Source organism: Pipistrellus kuhlii, unplaced genomic scaffold, assembly GCF_014108245.1.
Source record: "Pipistrellus kuhlii isolate mPipKuh1 unplaced genomic scaffold, mPipKuh1.p scaffold_m20_p_27, whole genome shotgun sequence".
Taxonomy (NCBI): Eukaryota; Metazoa; Chordata; class Mammalia; order Chiroptera; family Vespertilionidae; genus Pipistrellus; species Pipistrellus kuhlii.
In genome coordinates this window covers 6,745,167-6,767,915 of record NW_023425526.1, presented here as the reverse complement: position 1 = coordinate 6,767,915, position 22,749 = coordinate 6,745,167, and the positions used below count along the sequence as shown (strand labels likewise).

The 22,749-nt window shown below is 45.4% G+C and overlaps 1 protein-coding gene across 1 annotated transcript in view; it reads right to left on the bottom strand.

Moving 5' to 3' along the window:
- The window catches only part of SLC9A4 (solute carrier family 9 member A4), a 69,108-nt gene that overhangs the window by 27,509 nt on the left and 18,850 nt on the right, over positions 1 to 22,749 (bottom strand). Inside the window, exons 3-8 of the mRNA XM_036453938.2 lie at positions 15,355 to 15,614; positions 13,584 to 13,801; positions 11,156 to 11,358; positions 10,457 to 10,543; positions 7,112 to 7,182; positions 6,046 to 6,207 (exon numbers count right to left, since the gene is read on the bottom strand). Of these exons, the coding sequence (XP_036309831.2) occupies positions 6,046 to 6,207; positions 7,112 to 7,182; positions 10,457 to 10,543; positions 11,156 to 11,358; positions 13,584 to 13,801; positions 15,355 to 15,614 (1,001 nt within the window). The remainder of the gene's footprint in view (positions 1 to 6,045; positions 6,208 to 7,111; positions 7,183 to 10,456; positions 10,544 to 11,155; positions 11,359 to 13,583; positions 13,802 to 15,354; positions 15,615 to 22,749) is intronic.

Genomic DNA, 22,749 nt, shown 5'->3' with positions numbered 1-22,749 from the left:
TATAAGTGACCACGCTGGGAAGGGCCAAGTGTAATTACAGGTGCGTTCAGGCTGCTGCTGGAGGCCGCACAGGCCCCAGGTCATCCGCTCCCACTCCTCTCACTCACCCACAGGAAGCTGCAGCCCAAGCTGTGCAGATGAGCTGCTAATGGGGCAGCGACACTGGGAGCTTCCCATATGCCACTCGGTTAGCAGAATCACCCTGAAACACTGACCTCACGAGCACAGGAGAGATACAGTCATTAGAGAAATGAATGTTAATAATCTCTTGGTCAAAAGAAGAAAAATTGTGAACTGAAAGATCTTTGTCATTTCAACCTTCATTCATTATCCATAAAAGAAAGCTCTGTTACCTTAAATAAAAGTTCTATGGAAATTTCATGGCTATTAAAATAAAATGAGCCCTGGCTGGTTTTGCTAGGTGGATAGACCATTGGCCTGTGGACTGAAGGGTCTCAGATTTGATTCTTGTCAAGGGCATGTACCTTGGTTGCAGACTTAGTCCGGGCCCTGTTCAGGGCATGTGTGGGAGGCAAGCAATCCATGTCTCTCTCTCTCTCTCAGATCAATGTTTCTCTCTCTCTTCCCTTTTACTCTCTCTAAAAATAAGACATATCCTTGGGTGAGGATTAACAAACAAACAAACAAAAATTGAATGGGAAAGTATGAAACTAAATCGTATTCAAATAAAATGTTGACATTTCTAACTTTTTAAAATGCCAGAATAATGTAAAAAGATGCTTCAATTCCGAGTAATATAGACATAAAATCTGTTAGATGTTATATTCATGCTATAATATTAATTCTCCCAAATACAATATTATTCCCTGGTTCATGGTAGAAGAATCCATCCTCTTAATAGTTTTATACATGAAATCCCCGGGGAATATGTCAAGATACTGAAGGCCGTGCTCACTGAGCAAACTTTGTGCCCAACAGCCTCCTGGGAGCTGGCGGCGAAGCCTGTCTCTGCCGTTGCAGCATTCAGAGGAGTGGAGAGTGCGGGGCAGGCCTGACTCCCCCAACAAGGCTCCATTACAGAATGAAAATTGCATGGGGTTTCATTCCAGAGTCTTTGGCATAAGAATGCATAAAGCTAAACGTATTCCTGTCAACATGTGATCAAATAAAAAACATTTAAACTACAATAATTTTATACCTCTTATAAATGACATTAAAATTATTTGGGAATTTTAAAATATAACATTTTTTAGTTGTAGAGTTGTAGTTTGCTATGCCTATAAATTTATAAATATTTCAATAGCTCTAAAATATTAACCAAATATTGTTAAAGCTTCCACAGTTTTAATCAACTTGAACCTCTATTCTCTGGTATTTCTAAGAGCTTACTACTCGCTGGTAAATGGGATGCCTCACATTAAAATAATGATCCAAGGACACACTCTCCCTGTTCCAGAGGGCTGTTTGAGGTTCAGGTAAACCAGAGAAAGCCCTGGAGTCCACAGAGTGCAGTGTGCTGGGGACAGCTTCGGGGAAGGGCCCCTGGAGCCACAGTTTGCAGATCTAAGCCTCTTGGGGAAGGATCATTTAACTTCTAAAGAACACATGTGCACTGTGCTGTTTTCATTTTACACAGAATAATAAAAAGTGAGCTGAATGCACACGTCTTTTTCCTATTATTGTATGAAGGTTTGTTTATTAAGAAATTAGCTGCTTTGATCTTAGGAGCAAAATTCCTTTATGCAAGGGTGTCTGACATATTTCTGATGAGATCAAATAAATGCAATTTAACTACTAAACTTGAATTACATATGAGTTTAAAGAGCCTCTCCACCATTTGGGCAATAGATGGAAACATTTGTCTCTCACTTAGAAGGCTTTCTCATCAATCTTGAGTCAAGGTTTTAAACCTGTCTGGAAAAAATAACAACCTTAACAGAAGCTCCCCTGACCCCTCTCCCCCTCAATAAAACTGGTTTAGAATTTCTTCAGGCCAGAAGTGGGGGCAACTGTTTATACAGAGATTCAGGTTAAGCTTTAGCTCAGGGTAGCTGATTGTCATTGAGATAAGCATTCCTAGACCAAGTGCTCACCTAACCAGTAAGCAGACCACAGGAGGAAGTCCCCGGGCCTAACCTGCCAGAGCCTGTCAAGCCTCCTGCTGTGCAGCGAGTTAGCGAGTTAGTGCCATGCCATCGGCCAGTGAGCAGTTCAGAGCCGGGACCCAGGTGAGTTGTTCCTCTATACTCGCATAGCTCCCCAGGCTTAGGATTATCAGTGTGACCTTTGACTTTATTAATATAACTTTCTGTATGAGTGTCATGACCCAACTTCATGAGGGCAGGACTGCATCTGCTTTCACATAGCAGGTGCCTGAGGAGCAGGGCTGGGCCCAAAGTGAGAGGGTGCCCCTCCCTACACTGGCCTCCACACCTCAGCACAGCAATCAAGCTGATGGGGTTTGAATGCAGTTCATTAGGAAATAAAGGTCAATGCAAAGAATCCATGATGAATGAAGTATCAACTTTTAAATAAGGACAGGACCGCTAAACTGAATGTTCTCTCTGCTTCCGGCTCTCACACGGCTCAGCACGGCCCACAGCACACACCTGCCAGCGCTTCCTCCGTCAGCTCCCGAGTGTCCTGGAAGCCGTGCAATGGGCAGCACTGACACAAACTAATCAGCCTCCAAACAGTCCCGCCGACAAAGGGGCAGGCGCTTCCTGCAGACCCGGAGTCACACAAGGCCATGGAAGTGGCGAGGTGCTGCCCACCCACCTGGGTGAGAAGTAACACTCAGACGTGGTGACAATCTCATTAACATCTATTCTTAGCTCTTCTCTTCACGTGAGGACATTAGTAAAGCTCCTGACCCAGTGTCCTTACCAGCTGAGTGGGTCAGGTGGAGGGCTGGTGCTCCTCACGTTAAGCAGACGTTCTGATTAATTTGCTCAAACCAGAAAGCATTTCTTAGCAGAAACCTGGGCTTCGGAGGGTGGAGAATCATTCTTGTGGTATGGAAGAGGCTCTTGTTAAATGTTAGGAAGTTAAAACAACTTTAAAAATACTGAATCCAGTTGGTGTGGCTCAGTGGTTGAGTGTCAACCTATGAACTAGAGGTTGTGGCTCAATTCTGGGTCAGGGCACATGCCTGGGTTGCAGGCTCAATCCCCAAAATGGGTGTGCAGGAGGCAGCTGGTCAATGATTTTCTCTATTCACTGATGTTTCTCTCTCCCCACCTCTCCCTTCCTCTCTGAAATCAATGAAAATATATTAAAAATATACTGAGCCAGCTCTTAGGATAATTGGTTTCCTGATGCTCCAATAGAAGCACCACGCCTCCAAGGGAAACGTCTTATAACGCTGCCCCTCCACACACTGCGTCTCCACCAGCCCCACCGGAAGCATGTCCCCCCAATCCTATTCCAAGCTGGTCTCACATGGACTCAAGGCAAATCTCCCAATCTCACACAGATTTTTTTCCCTTAGACACAATGACAAACAGCTTTCTTTTATAATAGTCCCCCAGCCATCATGCCTCTTGCTAGCCCCACTCATCCCAAATCCAAGTTAGTCCCTCAGAATGCTGACTTCATACAAGAGAGGAAGGAAAATGACTCGTGGGAGGAACGCAATGGCAGGATTAGAACCAGGTGAATAGGGGTCAGAAGGTAGAGACTTCTAATTAGAAAGAGAAAGAGAAAGTCTTATAAAATATACTAGAATTCTAAATATTCATGGGTAAGAAGGCAACCTTTGCTGGAACGTAGTTTCAGGAATTAGGTGAAACAGGTTGGTCATGGCCAAGCTACAAAACAGAGAGATGGTCTATTTGTCACAATTCCTCCCTTTTCCCACCCAACATCACCCTTCAGTAAAGCAACAAGTCAGTGCCCTGGAAGGCCTGGCCTTGAACATCTACATCAGTGTTTGCAGAGGGGAGGGGCTGGGGGCTGGTGAAAAGGTGAAGGATTAAAAAGTACAAATTGGTAGAAACAGAACAGTCACAGGGGTGTAAAGTACAGCACAGGGAATATAGCCAGCAATCTCTCTATACAAAGAGGTAATATGCTAATTGGTTCTAATGGTGTCACAGTAACGACCAATTTGCATACTGACAGACCAGCAGGAGGCTGCTTGTGCAGCAAGGGGAAGGTGGCCAGAGCCCAGCTCCCGGGTCTGAGGAGAGCGCCTGCCAGGAGCCCGGACTGCAAAGAAGGAAGAGGAAGCGGCCACAGGGAGCTCTTCCAATCCTTCTGCATAGACACCCTACCCCAGCCCTCACCCCCAGGGGGATGCACGGACACCCTACCCCAGCCCTCACCCCCAGGGGGATGCACGGACACCCTACCCCAGCCCTCACCCCCAGGGGGATGCACGGACACCCTACCCCAGCCCTCACCCCCAGGGGGATGCACGGACACCCTACCCCAGCCCTCACCCCCAGGGGGATGCACGGACACCCTACCCCAGCCCTCACCCCAGGGGGATGCACGGACACCCTACCCCAGCCCCGCACCCCTGGGAGAAAGGAGAGGCTAACCGGGCAGGGAGAAGACCCAGCCTCGGGGGTAGCTACAGCTCACACCTCTGACTCCCAATCTCTTCCCCACCACTCTGCCAGGGTGCCCACAGCAATAGCACACCAGTGGAGATCCGTCCGCGCCCCCAAGGCACCTGAGGCCTGAGGTCTGTCACTGCTGGGCCACTCCAGTGGGGCCGGGCACATCTCTCCTCCCTACATATCCAGACCCTGTGGAGGCAGGACTGAGTGGCCCCCCAGGGTCAGCCCCTCCCCACCACCCCAGAGCAGCAGCGGCATCTCTGCAGTGGAAGCACACTTCGCTGGGGCACAGCTAAACTCACCCTCCTAGCCCACCTGGCTCACCCCTGGCCTGGCCCCCACCCAGCTCCAGGAGATTGGAACCCAGCCCTGAGCAGGCACAGCTACGAAACAGCCACATACAATTTAAAAAATGGCACCAAGTGGGAAGGTTTGACAGTTACTCCCCTTGGGCCTCGCCGGCCTACTAGTGCCACTCCCCCCAGGCCAGCACCTCCAGGGACAACCCACCGCTACAGGGCTGCTGGCCAGAGCCCACCCCTCTGAGGCCTGCGGAACCCTCTGCAAAGCTTCCACAACTACAGTCCCAGGAAACAATCATGCCCTCCTCCCCTAATCAGCTCCTGCCACCTGCGAGGGTTCCTGGGGGCTTAAAAATAACAGTCCCTTCCATTTAGACATCACTTACTGGATGAAACATTTCTAGGTTTATCAGCTCAGAACCTCCTCATGACAATCCAGAGTGGGAGGTGGAGAAGAGATTGCAATTCCCATGGTATACGTGTATGTATGGATTCAGAAATGAAGCTCAGAGAGAAAAAGCCCGGTGGTTTCCAAGGTGCAGCACACGCCCCATGGCGGGAGGGGATGAGGGCAGTTTGATTTTAAGTGGGGGAATTCGATAATGGGCTAACAGTGAATTTTTTGCATTTCTTATGGTTCTAGAGGTCTCATCTACAGTGTATCCTACATAATAAAAGGCTAATATGCAAATGACTCAATGGTGGAATGACCGGTCACTATAATGTGTGCTGACCACCAAGGGGCAGACACTCAACGCAGTAGCTGCTCCCTGGTGGTCATTGCTCTCCCACAGGGGGAGCACCACTCAACCAGAAGCTGGGCTCATGGCTGGCGAGCACAGCGGTGGTGGTGGGAGCCTCTCCCGCCTCCTTGGCAATGCTAATGATGTCTGACTGATGATTTAGGCCCCCCAAGCTGTCAGTCAGACCGCCCCCAGGACTCCTGGACTGTAAGAGAGTGCAGGCCAGGCTGAGGGAACCCTTTGCCCAGCGCATGAATTTTGTGCACCAGGCCTCTAGTATATATATATGATATCTATGCATGGTGTCAGGTGGGTACTTGAAATATCAGGGGCCACTTTATAAAGTATATGATTGTCTAACCACTATGCTGTAAACCTGAAACTAATACCCATGATATTTAAAGTAAACTATAATTGAAATTTCCATTTTACATACGGGAAACGAATGTAGATCAGAGTGCAGCCAGCACTTACTGATGGGGCCTGGAGAAGGCTGAGGCGCTCAGCGCCCCGGTCTCCGCCATCTCAAGCGCTTGCTTCATCTCCAGCTTCTTGTACAAGGAAACGATGCTGGATCTCGGCAGGTTCTCTCTGATCAGGATTTTCCGTAAATATTTATGATCAAACTTCTTAAACCTAAAAATGAAAACCAACATTGTGGAAATGTTTACTTTCTGTGCATGTTATGTACCTGTATTTTTCTTAAACAAATTACTACTAACTTTAGTCTGAGAAACTCCAGGGCAGTGCCTGGAATTCATAGCCGCTGAACACACTTGTAAAAAAGTATCTAATAGTAGAACTAATGCATTTTTTGAAATACAGGAAAAATCAATGAAACAAAAGGAAGGGACAAGCCATCAGGCCAAAAAGTGTGCATAAGTGGGGAGCAGGGCCAGCCTCGCTCAGCCCCAATTGTAAAGAAGAAACGAGGGGCTGGGCTTCGGAGCAGGAGTTTCACTCTGACAGCTCGCAGCAGGCCGCTGTCCTACAGCCAGCCTGGCCCTCCACCCAAACCTGGTCAGTTCCAATGCCTGCGGTGCCGTCCTCCTGCCCCTGTGCTGAGGCCACCGGAGCGGGAGCCCAGCACACCTCCATGGCGGAGAACCTGCTCTGGTCGCTCTTGGGCTGGGGTCATCGTGAGCCTCTGCAGGCTCCTCAGGCTGCTCTGCACGCTGGTGCTCAGAGCCGCCAGTTTGGAGCAGGAGTGCAAACACTCTGAGGACTCACAACCTTTACCTCTAGCCCCACTTTCCCTCTTAAACCTGAGACTGAATTTCAAAAAGGGTGTTGCCGTGCGTTGGAGACACCTTACAGAGACTGTTACGTATTTAATGCCACACATTGCTCCCGACATTGTTACCGCCCACACTCCCGGCGGCCCTCTGAGAGCCGTCTACCCCTGTCTGGCCGGCTCCCACCCCTTCGTCTTTCTGGCCCCCTCCTCTAGACTCCTCCCAGCTGTACGCCCAGCTTCAGGGTAACCTTTGGAGTTCCACGCCATCAACATCCTTTCTAGAGAGGGACCCTGTCTCCTTACTTGTCTCGCACTTGGTAGTGGCTCCATTGCCCACACACATCTTCAATTCCCGCCTTCAAGTGGTCCATCAGCTGCCAAACCAAATGCAAGAAAATGACTGCTGGTGCAGGTTAACGCTAAGACACAGGGACGCTGCTGCCCCGGGCACACAGGAGGCCTGATTCCTCTGAGCTTAGCCTCTCCTCTCACTCTGTTCACACCACTGCATGTGTCATTCCTTCCTCAGTGACTTAACTTCATTCAGGACTGAAAGACTGCTGAACAAAGCTCATTAATGATGCACATAACTTGCAATGAAAACAGGTTACTTGCCATTTCATTTGAATCATTTTTTCTAGGGTGGTTGAGGAAATCTCATTATTGAAATCACATGGATATAAAGCCTAATAAACAATTGTTACTTCTAATTTCATTGCAAAAGAAAAGATAATGATATCCAATTTATGCAGTTTCTAAAATATAATACTGCAAATATTTATTATAAAAATATATGACAATAAAATTTACCTATGTCTCTATTCTTTTATCTGACATTTTGTCTCAGTATTTACATTTCATCACCCAAGCCAATTATACTACATTTGATTTATAAAAATTGTTCATAGGAATTTAGGGAGAAAGGATAATCTCTTAGAAATTTATAAATTAGTCTTGATATAATTTAAATTTGTGACCATTAAGATTCATAGTAGCTTCTAAAATTTTTTTGCAAAATAGATTAAAATACTAAATTAATTCTGAAATATTTAATTGATGGATATCCTCATAATAATTATAACTTTTTTAAGAAAACAAATAAGAAAGAAATACCCAATTTCTATTGTCTTAGCTATATAATACAAAGGAAATATCCAATTTCTATTGTCTTAGATTATATATTAGAAATTTATATAATCTCTAATTTCTCAAAATAATAAGCAGAGGGGATAAAGAAATAAAAAATTTTAATTAGATTAAAGCATTACTTACTTTAAAATACTCCTTATCCTCATCTATTGAATATTCTTTAATGAATTTGAAAATTTTTATTTTGGGTTTTCTTAAATTTAATTGCTTTATTTTCTCAGGTGACTTTGGCCATGAAATTCAGGGCTAATTTTGAATGATTTCAGCAGTTTCTCCAGCTTTAACAAAATGAATTCACAAGGATGAAAGAAACCTAAAAATTACCTGAGTCAATCATCCCCTCAGAGCTCCGACCTCTTGTAAAATGTCTGTGCCACATGTTCCCAGTCATGGCGTGCACACCCCCTTAAGCTTTGGGTGTGTCATGTAAGAAACAGGTTGGAGTGCTCATTATTAGCGGAGCCAAAGCCTCTCTCCCTATATCTTCCATACCTCCATTCTCATTTATATTCCCTGGAGCCACATAGAATAATACTCCATTCATGATTGTATAGAACTTCAATAAAATTAACAGGTAGAAGCCATGCTCAACTTCACCTCCTCTTTGTCAGACATGGCTATTTTCACTGAACTCCATAGCTATTTTCACTGAACTCCATAGCTATTTTCACTGAACTCCGCACAGAGACATTTGTGGGGGCAGTAGAATCCTTCACCCCTTTCTAATCAACGTCAGGAAGAGCAGGGGACCAGGTGCCACTGGAACAAGGGTTTTAGAACCAAGTAGGACAACTCTCTACATTAGTCACAGTGAAAGTTCTCTGAAGGGTCAGGTTATCTAGGCAAGTCCCCAGTCATTGCTAACACCATCTCTCTATTGTAGCGAAGGCATTTTGCAGGTATGATTAAAGTCCAGAGCCAGCTACTTAAGTAAAGGAGAACACTCCAGAAAATGTGGACGGGCCTGATTTGGTCAGTTGCAAGGCCTGAAGAGCAGAGCTGAGGTTGCCACTTGAGCACAGAATTTGAGTCTCATGCCCAGGGTAATCATGGGGGTGTTTACTATGGAAGAGGAAGGCAGAAGAGTCAGTATTGGAGTGACACAGAGTTTCCCAGCTTTAGAACTTAATGACCTATTCATAGATTTTGGACATGTCTAGTCAGTCCCCACAGTAGACAAGCCAATTCCTTGTAACAAAGGTCTTAATATATATATATCTCCTACTGCTTCTGCTTTTCTCCTCAGAAACACTGCCAGCTTTGACCAAAAGGGAGAGAGAAAAGACAAAATAAAGAAGGCTTTGAGATCCCCGAAACTCTACAGGCAAAAAACAGGCCGATCAAACTAATGAGCTCCCAACAGGCCACCTTGGATGAAAAAAGGAGTATGACTCAGAGGGTGGAGTTTAAAACTAAGAAGACAGAACAAAGAATCACAGAAGATTGTTCTCAGGCTTTGAAACCAAATAGTTTTCCCAGGTGAACTGAGAGAGATGCTTGGGATGGGCGACTCCTTTTTTCCTTCCATCTCTCCTCCCTTTTGAAAATGATTATCTACAGCTGCTATCCTATGACTTTCCCACCAATGTGTTTTGGAAGAAGATAACTTACTCTACTTCTTGAGTGTCACAGATGCAGAACTGGAGAGGAGTTTGGCCTCAGGATGGATTATACCCGGGCTCCATCCACGCCTGATTTAGACAAATGTGATGATCATCCTTGGGACTTTTAAACTGATAAGATTTAGATAAGATTTTTGGTCTTTGAGTTAAAATAATGTGTTGAAACTTTTAGGATGTTGGGATAGAGCTAATGTATTTTGCGTGTGGAATAGACATGAACCTTTGGAGGGCAGAGGACAGACTGGTAGGCAGAATAATGGTCTCCAAAGATGCCATGTCTCAATCCCCAGAGCTTGTGAACACATTACTACATGTGCAGAGATGAATTAAGAGCAGATGGACTTAGGGTTGCCAGTTAGTTGACTTTAAGATAGAATATCCTAAGTTATCCACATGGCCCAATATAATCATAAAAGTCTCTAATATGAAAGGGAAGGCAGCAGAGTCAGTGTTGGAGGGACACAGCATGAGAAAGACCGGCCCGGCCACCACTCGCTGTGAAGAGGAAGGGGTCCAGGAAGCCAACGAATGCCAGCAGCTTCTAGAAGCTGGACGAGGCAAGGAAATAAGTTCTTCCCTAAAACCTCCAGAAAGGAATGCAGCCCCAAAACACCTTGATTTTAGCCCACTGAGAGCCATTTTGAATTTCTGACTTCTGGAAATATAAGATAATTACTGTGCTTTTTTAAACCACTGAGTGTGTAGTGACTTCTCACAACAGTGATAGGGAGTTAGTATGTCACTCTTGGTAGAGCTGAGAGGAAAGAAGCTATGTCTGGGGAATACACACATGTTTCATCAAAGCCCTAGGTTACTCTCAGAGGCGGCAAGTGGAACGCATTTCACTAACTTACTAATTTCGACAGAATTAACTTACACGGATGTGAAGCTCTTCATTGATGGATTCTTTTTTATTGGTTTTTTTAACATCCAGATATCTGACCAGAGGGCCAATTGTGATTCCCTAGAGCATAGTAAGAAAATAAAGGGTTTTGTTATAGTGAAGATTGTCATAATAGAGAACAAATCTATTAATGCAGCTTCTAAAACTCCCAATTTTTATGTCTTTGTTTTTTATTAGCTTCTATTGGCTAAATGCTTCACTCTTTGGTTATTATTTAATTCTTTTAAATTATGTAATAAAATAGGCATTATGTCACTATTTTTAAAGCAGGAGTTTAGTTTCCTCCCTTAAAATAACCTCTTACTAGTTTGCTGAAAAGTAGCTTGAGCTAAAATAAAAATTTGTGCTTTTGAGTATTAATTGGAATATAATTTTAAGCAACACACCAGAGAGTAGCTATAATTCACCTGTTACCCAGGAATATTTGGATGAATATTTTACTGGTTAAAAACCAACATATTTTAGAGGTTGAAGGATAGCACAAACATGATTTATAAATATGTGGGAATTTAGTTTGGATATATTATCTAATTTCTAAAAATAATAAACACAATATAGAGATAGAAAATCATGTCTGAGAATCAAATAAAGTGTACTTTTTGGTATTATAGTAATTTAATGCATAATCCTGAAAGAATCTACTTGTTTCAAATAGGAATAAAACTTACCAACCTGAATAAATACAGTGAAGTATATAACCACTAAAGTAGCAGTGACGAACATGTTCTTCCGAGGAAAAAGAGACAGGGGCAGCAGAAATGCCAGTGAGAAGCTGCCCGCTCCGCGGACGCCGCTGTAGAAGATGATGCACTGGTCCTTGGCGGAGAAGGGGAAGGTCCGGAAGCGGTTACTGATGTAGAAGAGAGCAAACACGCCTGCAGAGGGGGGTGTTGACAGGGTCGTGAGCGCCTGGAGGTGCAATGAGAGAACCACGTCCTGCGCAGGCCCTCAGAGCTGGCGCCTCATTCCTTCACCCGTGACGCCCGTCCGCACAGCAGTGCTCCGGTCAGGAGCTTCCTCGAGTCCTCTGAGTGTGTGCAGTTACTGTCATACATTTTGATACTTTCTGATATGAGATGTGACCTAGACATTCTAATTTATGCTCATGGTTTTGCTTTGTCTTTCAAAACAAGGTAAAACCAAAGCATTGTCTGGGGAATAAAACATTTCTATCATTCATGTTCTCACTGAGTAACCAAAGGAGGTGTGTAATTTTCAGTGTAAAAGGAGTCTCCTTCTTTGTGACTGTGGTCTCTACAGGATGAGCACATCTTTTGTGGTTGGTTTGGTTCTTCTCGAGATTCTATGCAAACAAAAAGGATGCTGGCAAGAATTCAAGAGAAGGGTTCTTGCTGTAAGTGAGGGTGAAGGGCAGGAGAGCGTATTTAAAACAGAGGTCCTTTCTACCACATTGATTTTCCATCTCCAGCAGGCTACCCATGTGACCTACTGCCGTCAGTGCAGTAGTTCCTGGTGCGAGAGGTCCCTGCACTAACACTCCAGCGCTCAGCATCGTCATGTGACTTCTAATCACCAGACTTCATGGCACCCAGCCTTTGATTACAGGCACACTGGTAGCTCAAGACAGTCACATTCCCTCTGTTCATTTCCTGTTGTTTGTCCTGGCTCCTCCGCATGCTTATGGATCATGAGACCTCGGGCAAGGCTCTTAATTGTGTCATGTCCTCGATGTCGCACCTGCTTAAGGAAGGTACTGATCATATTCTGCAGAAGGGGGATGTGGGTTGAAGTTAATTTCATAGCTGTAAGTAATTACAGAGCAGGGCCTATGTGTTATGTGCCTCCTTGAGTGTGAACCAGTGTGAGCTGCAATGAGCAGGCTGGGGTGGGAGAGCAGCATCTGACCTGGCTCTGTTCTCACTGTCAGAGGATGGGAGTCGGCTGGGCGGTTGCCAAGGTCAGTGGTGTTGAAGGGGCCCAGTGTCCACCCCTAGGTGGTTTGTATTGCTGCCTGGACCAGAGCTCAGTCATGTCACTTCTCTCCTGTTCGCTTTCCTAACGCTGCACTCCTACAGCGTTTGCTGACAGGGGCTCAGAAAGCTGTCCACACACACAGTTTGTGGCTGAGGAGGAATATTTGGAGTAGTTAAATATCTGTCCAAAGTTGAATAGCAGTTTAGTAATAGTGCCAGGACTTGATGTGGGATTATACATTTCTATCAAAGTTTCCTTAAATTTTTCCTCTTGAGGCACACATATTCAGAGTAAGTTTTATGAATATTTTAATATTTCTTCATTCTTATTATTTTTCAAGATCCTGAAACCTATCCTAAATTAATTTAATGCTTAATAAGTTCTCTACCATTTCTCCTAATTTCTCTTTGAGTATCAGCTTGACAATATTGATAAAAATATATTTTTAAATGCTTTAAATATTGGTCAAATCACTTTAAAATATAATTGCTTCTAGTCAAAAGTCAACACTTACATTATAGTTCAGCACTTAATGTTTTTCTAGCTCCAGAAACATAAAACAAAATAAACCAGGAGCCATTCGTCAAAACATCTCACTTTTTAAGTTAGGCATATTTTATAGAGGGGGTTCTAATTACATCATGTAGAGAGTTGTCTTTATTACTTAACACCAAGCACTTCTTATAAGTAAAGATTCATTCCCGGCCCTTGATTTCTGTGCATCAGACTCACCCTCAGCTGACAGCACCGGTGTTATTTAGGAAAACATTTCTAACAGTGCTTGCCTTACACAGGCCACAACATGTGACATCTCACTTTTCCTGGGACAAAAGCGCAAATGCCCTCAGTTCACAGCTCAGTCTATATCTGACTCAGGTGCAAGCGGGCAAAGCAGAGCAGGGAGAAGGCGCTGCTATATTAATGTGAGCTGTGGACGGTCTCCCTCCAACTAACTAATAATGCTCCTTGCTCCAGGCAGAGCCTTGTCAGTCACTAAGGACTCTGAACCCAGTGAAGGAGTAAACAGCATTCCAGGCCACAAGGTGCCCGTACTCCCCGAACCAGTAGAACCAGTTGGCATCACCTCACTGTGCTAGGGCACTCAGGAAGGGATAAGGGACACTGAAAGCAGCAGGCGGGCTCCTGGCCGCGGCCCCTTACTTACTGATGGCTCTCCAGAGCAGGCAGAAGGCCAGCGTGAAGCCCACGAAGGCCCAGTTCCACTCGTGGTTCTTCCCCACGGTGGACACGCCCATGAAGATGAAGATCAGGGTCTCGCTGACACTGCTCAGCATCTTCATGAAGTACTTGATGGTCGTGTAGGACGTCTGGGACACGTTCTCCTCCACGTACTTTTTCATTGTCACTGCACAGGCCGTGATGCTGCAGGAGGAGCCGAGTCTCAGGAGGAAGCAGAGGGCTTGCCCCTCTCCACAAACCCACCGTATTGCTGATGCCACAGACACACAACTCCTGCATTTATCTCGAGAAAACATCCCCTCCCCTCTCTGGCTGCAGCCTTTCCACGGATTCTCTTTCTGCCTCTTCATCCTCCCCAGGGGTTTGCAGGACTTGGATGTGGTGGGAGGAGGGCACGCTGGCCTTCCCACAGCACGATGGCAGGAGTTCATGCCACACTGGAAGCCCAGCTCTTTCTATCTTGCCCTCCCACCCAGGAGTTCTGCCGATCCCCTCACTGTCTCTCCACTCCGCCTTTTTAACCCAAATATCCATGGTGATTCCCTAGGAGGAATCATTCAACACGGTGCCTCAGTGTCTCCCTCCTGAGCAGCATTTCTTCCAATAATTTAATAAGAATTTTTTCATTCAAAATATTTCTGGTTTAGATCCACTTAGGAAGGGTGTGGGTGAAGAGAACTTTGCCTTGTCTTAGTAGTTCTGATCATTTTTAAGGTGAGAAATAGGAGTTCCTAGCTTTTACACTGTTATATTTAATTAAAGTAGTTATCTTTGTACAATAAAATTAACTATTGCAGTCCAACTAGCTTCATCTGTACTAATAAAAAAGTAATATGTTAATTAGACCTGTCAACCAGCCATCTTCTGGATGTTCAACTTCCTTTCAGACAAAGCCATGGTGGCGGGGCCAAGGCAGAGGTCATTAGGGGCGATCAGGCCATCAGGGGAGGGCATTTGGGGGTGAGATCAGGTCGGCAAGGAAGGGAAGTTAGGGCGATAAAGTAGGCAGGCAGAGAAAGTTAGGGGCGATCAGGCAAGCAGGCTGATGAATGGTTAAGAGCCAGTGATTCTAGATTGTGGTTGGACATCACCCAAGAGGTTCCCAATTGGAGAGGTTGCAGGCTAGGCAGAGGAAACCCCTCTCTTCCCCTGCTCCACTAGTATGAGAATAACGTCTGAGAGAAAACAACATGACCAGGTGTAAGGGCCATGGTGAAAAGCCTCATTCCACGACCGACACAAGAATAAATGTTTACATGATGTTTTTCATTAAGAAAAAAGAGACCTGGATTTCCAGTCTTATCCCATCTGCCTGGTTTCACTCTGCCCTGAAGGTCCTGGAGCTGCAATGTGGTTTGAAGAAATGCAGAAGGCAGAGCCCACAGCAGAAGACAGTCCCACAGGGCATGCTTCCCCTAACTCAAAGAGTGAATTTTTCAAAGAAAAAAATGTACTGTTTCCCAGATTTTGTCAGCAGCAGCTTTTCTGATGATTTTTAAGTGACCTTGTACTTGCTGTGCTCTCCTCAGGCAATCAGGAGAAGAGAGCACACACAAATGCTAGAGTGTTTGGCAAAGGACCTGCATCAGATTTCACATGTGCCTGATAAACCCGAATCCCGCCACCCCTCTGAGAATCAGCATTGCAGCCCAGCTTCACCAGAGGCTGGTCCGCAGGACGTGGGCCAGAATGCTCTTTTTTTTTGCTACGAGAGATAATCCTTAGGTTGTACTCACGCCAGGATGCCCGAGAGGTAGAGGGTCTCAGCAGATAAGTAAGACAAATAGCTGAACATGAAGACTATGAGCGGTTCAATTGCAGAGATGTTCTGAGTGAAACGTGTGATAAACGCAGAAACAAATCCAAAAATAATGCCGAAAAAGACTCCCCCGACCCCCACGATAATGAACCGGGCACATCCGGCCAAAACGTCCACAGGCTCGATGCTTTCGAACTTGTGCATCTTTGTGAAGGCGATTAGTATATTGTATAAGACCTGGGCAAACAGAAAATCGAGAAAAGAGACATGAATTAGAGATGAGCATTATTTCACACACAGATTCTTAACTTTGTGTCTAGTTAGATAATTCACAACAACAAATGACATGACAATTAAGATGAACACAGCTGCTTAATTTTAAATGTATTCCAACTAATTTAAATTTATCCAGCTTTCCTGAATAGCTATCATATTCTCAGCTTTCAATTACTGAGCACCTTCTATGTGCTAATTCTTGCTCAGTTTTCTGTCACCACCAGTTTATGTCCTCTCAGCTCCCCTCAGTGCGGGCTCTATAGCCAACAATGAAATCCTATAAGATTTCTTCTTTCACGTGAGCACTATGCGGAGCTCTCTCAGCAGAGGGACCTGGAGCAGGAAGGGGCTTCCCGCAACTTCGTCCCAGCCTGGGAGGTCAGCGTGCGGGAAGGAGGACTTCGTGTGGATCCTGCCGGAGCCACGGGCCCTGGAAGTGGTCCCTCCGCAACTTCACATGGTTTGCCTGGTGACCCCTGGGGAAAACCCAGCAGGCCTGTGCAGCCAGGGTACCCTTGAGCAGCCCTTCTCTGCCTGCCTGCCTTCTCCTCCTGAAAGCAGGATCCCTTGCAGGTAGGTGCTCCGCTGACTGCTCCTGTCCGCCCTGGAGGGTGCTACATGTGGGCTCAGCAACTCCGCACCAGCTGCAGCCCGGCTAACCCGCAGCTTCTCTGGGCCAGTGCCCCATCCATGCCTTGTCCAGCGAGACTGAAGCCCCTTCTAATTCTGTCCTTCTTTGCAGCCATCTCTCAGCCCGAGGCTACCATATGGAGTCCCTTATATCTTATAGGTTTTCATTTAATGTACTTTTTAAATTTTCATTAAAATTTATTGGGGTGAGATCTCTCTCTCTCTCTATATATATATATATATATAAATTAATTATTGGGTCGGCAACTAAGTAATTGCGGGTTTCACACATATATGGCTTCAGTTGAATTTTTAGGTTTGCAGACGTAGTACAAATGTAAAACACATTTTGTTATTTGATAGTTGGCTATTCAGCTGTTAATCAGTAAAAAAAGTTTTTTGATCTGTTTTGTAGTTTTCGTTTGGCATTCGTTGAAAAATGGAAAATCAAAAGGAACATTTTCGTCATATTTTGCTTTTTTATTTCCGCAAAGGGAAAAACGCATCGCAAGCTCATAAAAAGTTATGTGCTGTTTATGGTGACGAAGCCTTAAAAGAACGGCAGTGTCAAAATTGGTTTGCCAAATTTCGTTCTGGTGATTTTTCACTCAAAGATGAAAAACGCTCTGGTCGTCCAGTTGAAGTTGATGACGCCCTAATCAAAGCAATAATCAATTCGGACTGTCACAGTACAGCACGTGAGATTGCAGAGAAGCTTCATGTATCACATACATGCATTGAAAATCACTTAAAACAACTTGGCTATGTTCAAAAACTCGATACATGGGTTCCTCACGAACTGAAAGAATCACAGTTAACGCCTGCCTATATCACCCTTTATGGTGTGCTGGCCTAATTTGCATATATATATGCAAATTAGGCAAGCACACCATAAAGGGTCACGAAGAAGGTTGTGTGCGCAGGTGAGCCTCTGAGTGGATTCAGACAGGGACGGGGGGAGGGGGGGGGGGCTGGCCCACAGCCTCTCAGGCCCTGAGAGGCAAGGACTGGCCCATAGTAGGCCCAGAGTAAAACATTGTCAGCAAGTCCTTTCAGAATAACTGGGGCATCAGAGGCCCACAGAATGATCATTTCCTTTTCTATGAAACACACAAGTCTGACACACTATTTACAATTAAGTAAGTTCCATATACGTATTTTGACATTTTACAGGCCTGATTAGCAAAGTGAGAAGATGAAAATAATTTTTAGGATTTTAAAGATATAACTAATTTCTGTCTAGAAGATACACCAATTCAAAAAGTAATGGTTTTATTGTCCTATAGGACATTACCCAGATTATATCTAGTTTAGCAGTTTTATTTCAAGCTTTCACCTTTGGCAATCTCATTTGAACAGCATTATCATCCTGCCTGTCCCTTCACTGAGTTAAACAGAACCTTTGCATCTGCTAGTATGTATTTGAGTAAGAATTATGTATTTAACACATGCAAATTTTTGTTTTGACACAATAAAACAAAGGATCATTTGATTCTTCCCTGGAACACAGAAAAGCACAAGCTTGAATCATTGGTGTAGCTTAGGCTATTTTTCCAAACATTGTTAATAAAATTCATGTAGGGATCTTCACAGAGCCACGAATTCTCTTTCAGGCCTACATATTCAGCATCTCCAAGGAGGAGGCCTATTATTCCGTGTTTTGTGTTTAATACTCACCAGAGGATATTTTTTCACTGCTTTTCAGAGCTAGTGGACCGGAGGGAGAGGGAGAGGGAAAAGAGAGAGCGGAAGAGAGCCTGTCGGTGGCCGAGGGCAGGCCCTCACCAGCAGTCCTGCCTCTGCACATGAGCTGCAGAGGGGACTCCCTTTCTGGCCGCTCATTGGCTAAGCTCCCTGTAGGCCACTTGCAGCGTTCTTGGTAACTTGCCTAATAAGAATCCAAGAAGGTGATCTAGTGTTTTTCCACCTCTCTCCTGGAGGAAAAATCAAAGGTCCGCTGCTGGAGGGATAAGAAATGTCATATCGTGCCCCAGCCGGTTTGGCTCGGTGGATAGAATCTGGGTTCAATTCTGATCGAGGGCTTGTTCCGAGGCTGCAGGCTCCTCCCTGGCCGGGGCCCAGGTCAGGGCTCATGCAGGAGGCAACCAATCAAAGTGTTCCTCTCACTTTGATGTTGCTCTCTGTCTTTCCCTTTCTCTTCCACATTCTCTAAAATCAATGAAAACATATCCTCAGGTGAGGATAAAAGAAAGAGAAAGGAAGAAAAAAGAAAGAAAGAAAGAAAGAAAGAAAGAAAGAAAGAAAGAAAGAAAGAAGAAAGGAAGGAAGGAAGGAAGGAAGGAAGGAAGGAAGGAAGGAAGGAAGAAGAAAGAAAGAAAGGTTATGTTTTATGAAAGATACATCTTGAAAATGCCTAAAGAAAGTTGTCATTTTTTTTTTTTTTTTTTTTTTTTTTGTGGTGAAGGGACTGGAGTCTGTGTTTATGAAAACACCTTGGCAGCTGCAGCAGCCAGCAGTGGCAGCAGGCAGTGGGCCTAAGCCATCATTAGGACATCCTCTGAGGGCTCCCTGACTGTGAGAGGGGGCAAGGTGGGCTGAGGGAACCCACTCAGTGCACAAATTTCATGCACTGGGCCACTGGTTGGTTAATAAAATTATGTAGGTTTCAGGTGTACAGTTCTACAATATGTTGCATATTGTACTGTGTGTTTACCATCCAAAGTCAAGTTTCCTTCCATCACCATTTATCCCCTTTTACCCTCTCCTACCTCCCCTCACCTCTCTCTCTAGTAACCACCAAGCTGTTGTCTGTGTCTCTGAGATTTTTGTTTTTTGTTTTTTCCTTAATCCCTTCACCTTTCTCACTAGCTCCCCACCCCTCCCTTCTAGCAGTGTCAGCTGCTGCCTGTCTCTATGAGTCTCCTTCTATTTTGTTTGTTAGTTTATTTTGTTCATTAGTGTTCACATATGCTGTTTAGTCTACTTGTGGTTTCTCTTCCCTGATTGGACCCCATTGGCTACACTTTCTCACTGACCCCACCCCCAGAAAATCCCTAGCCCAAGTGATGCCTACCCCCCATGCTTCTCCATTTCTCTTCTTAGTTTGCATTTCTTTGACGTGGTGGCAATCTGCTGGTTGCGGTCATGCCACTGGCGAGTCCAGAACTGGCACCGAACCCCCTCGGAGAGGCCGCTCTGAGGAAGGGAGAAGTGAAGCAGGAGCTCTGAGAGGGAAGGCCAGGCCCAGCGCCCGAGCTCGCAGCTCACCCTGTGCCTTTGCTTCTTCTTCCACAGCAAAGACAGCAATCAGATGGGGCAGAGGCTAAACCTCAAGGAAATGGGGTCAACAATCTGTTTACGTATCAAACATGTTTTGCAAATTGCTAAGTACCGGTCTACTTTATTGAAACAAAATGAGCCCCGTTTTAAGAAAAAGAAATTGTGACAAAGCCAAACGACACTTAGTGGTGGTATCCCAACTCTGCGAGTTTGTTTAATCCAATTCCACTGTTTGCCTAACCTCAGAGCAGCCCACACACGGGCCTGGATACCTGGGTGCTGGGCTCATATTCCAGTGAGGTAGGCCAAGTGAAGGAGCAGACGCTTCCACTGACCTGACAAGGCGGGACTAGACCCACCCAGGTGGGGCCTGGGAATGTATTTGACTCTCAAACTCAGAGAAAACTCAGGGAATTCAACTGGGACTCAAAGATTTGCAAGTTGTTGCCACACAAACTCCTTTGCATAGCTCTCCAGGTTAGAAGCAGCCACCCAGTCTGTTCCCGAGCCTAGGAAAGCCTTCAGGTCAGCCCTGCCCCTGGATGCCAAGGTGCCTACCCAGAAGACACTGCAATAGTTTCAGAAGTGAGAGCGGTGCATCTAATGCACAAGACCACATTCACAGGCTCAATGTGTAGTGACTACGTACAAACCAGTCCTTATCTTTCAGATTACCAGGCTCTGAATGTCATCGTTGTGAAGATTTTCTTTGGACTCATTTTGACTCAGTGATGTGCATGTATTTTCACACAGTGGAGGGCAAAGTAGCCAAGGCTAAATCTCAAACCAGTCCACAGCACGAATGGGACCCAGATCCCTGGCCCTCTTTACTTGGTGTGGGGTGCGATATGGTGATGTAATAAGGCATATACTCTGAGTGGCCAAGTTATTATGACTTCTGAACACATAATCATCTGGCCACTCAGTATATATCCTATAGAATAAAAGGCTAATATGCAAATTGTGCCCTTGACCAGGATTTCGACCAGTAGGCAGGCCGGCCAACCTCCCATGTATGAATTCATGCATCTGGCCTCTAATCCTCTAACACACACACACACACACACACACACACACACACGCACACACACACACAAACTGAGTGGCCAGATTATTATGCGTTCATAGATCATAATAATATGGCCACTCAGTATGTGTGTGTGTGTGTGTGTGTGTGTGTGTGTGTGTAGATATATGTGTATAGCACATAAAGGGTATAGCAAAGGTAGGCACAACTGTAAACCTCTTTTGCTTCACACTATATATATATTTTGTCTTTGTCTCCTGACACAGACACAAACACGGTTACTTCTTATTACTTGTTAGTTTTCATATAAAAGATTCAACTTAGGAACAGCCTGAGGTATCAGGCGAAGGGTGGGGGACCTTCCCTCCCGCCCCTGCCACACTGCCCCTCCCCTCATGCTCCGCCCCTAAAAGCCATTAAAAAAAAATCCCCATATCATTATATGTTTTCATTGATTTTAGAGAGAGGAAGAAAGAAAAAAACTTTGATTAGTTGCCTCCATTTGCACCTCAACCAGGGATCCAACCTCAAACCTGGGTAGGTGCCCCACCTGGGAATGGAATTCCCACCTTTCAGTGTACTGACAACACTCTGACCAAGGAGCCACCAGCCAGGCAGCGCTTGTGACTTCCTGAGTGACAAGCCAGGGGACCTGTTGCCATCCAGATGAGGGCAACCTCACCTCAGCTTATGCTAATGAGGTGACAGGGGCCCAAGATAGCTTCAGGATGGGGGCTGGTTGCCAGAGTACCCAGTAATAGGATTTAGAAGAATGTGAATTTTGATCTTGCCCCTGCCCCCTACCCCTGGCCTCCAGGGAGGAGTTGAGCTGAAGATTAATTTAATAACCAACAGCCAATGATGTAATCACTTATGCTTATGTAATAGCATTCAGTGAAAACCCTGAAATAGGGGCTTCAGAAAACTTGCAGGATGCTGCTGGGAGGCCCTGTGACAGGAGAGGGCATGGGAGCTCCCATCCTTCCTCCTGTGCACCCCAGGCTGTTCCTGAGTCCAATCTTTTATAAGAAACAAGTAAAAGGAAGCAAACTGCTTTCTGAGCCCTGTTAGCTGTTCTAGAAAATTATCAACATGAGGAGGGGACTGTGGGAACCCCCATTTTATAGCCAGTCTGATAGAAGCATGAGTGGCCCAGACTTGTGGTTGGTGTCTGACATAGAGCAGGGTGTGCACCGGGGATTTTGGCCCAGGATGCTGTGCCCATCCCAGGTCCTTTCTGTCAGGGTTGACTGGAATCTGAGGGCACATGCTGGTGTCTGGAGAACTGGAGGGTTAGTGGATATGGGGGGAAAACACCACACATTTGGTGTCAGAAATGGTGTTGTAAACAACAAGTAGTTCAGAGGAGGCCTCTCAGGAAGTGGTCCTTTGTGTTAGATGGAAGAGAGAGAGACATTGTTTTTCTACTTATATAAAACCTACAGCTAACTGTAGAGTAGGCAGAAGGCTCCACTCCCAGCACCCAGTGGGGAGTGTCACCTCAGCCTTCCTGGAACACCAAGACCCAGGGCATGTCCTGCTGGGAGCGCGGGAGCACCGTTTGTGGTGATGGTCTCTCGTCCTCAGTTCCCTAGATGTCTTCACAGCCACATAGGTGAAACGAGTGTCTCGGTGTTTACAGCAAGCTCCTTTCTGGCACACGGGTTTATTTTAATAATGTAACTTTTTGAAAGCGTCTAAGAATGAGGACTGGTTTCCAGGGGAAGCAACCAGAAATAGAGAGCTGAACATTTCAGCCCCACCCCTAGTTTCCTATAAGGAAGAAGGGCTAGAAGTTGATTCAATCACCAATGGCCAATGTTTTAATCAATGAAGCCCATGCAATGAAATCCTCATAAAAACTCAACATGACTAAGCTCAAAAGGCTTCCAGGTTGGTGAACATGTGGAAATTGGGGTGTGGGGTGGCATGTTGGGAGAGGACATGGGTGCTTTGTATCTTTTCCCCATACCTTCTCCATACCTCTCTTTCATCCATCTCTTCCTGAGTTATATCTTTTTGTAATAAATTGGTGATCTAGTAGGGAAAATGTTTCTCTGAGTTATCTTACCTGCTGTAGCATTTCACTCATACCAAGCAGAAGGCTGTTGGAACTACAATCTACAGCAGGTGGTGACACTGGATGTGCGTTGGCATCTACAGTGGGTGGTGAGTGCAGATTTGTGGGACTAAGCCCTT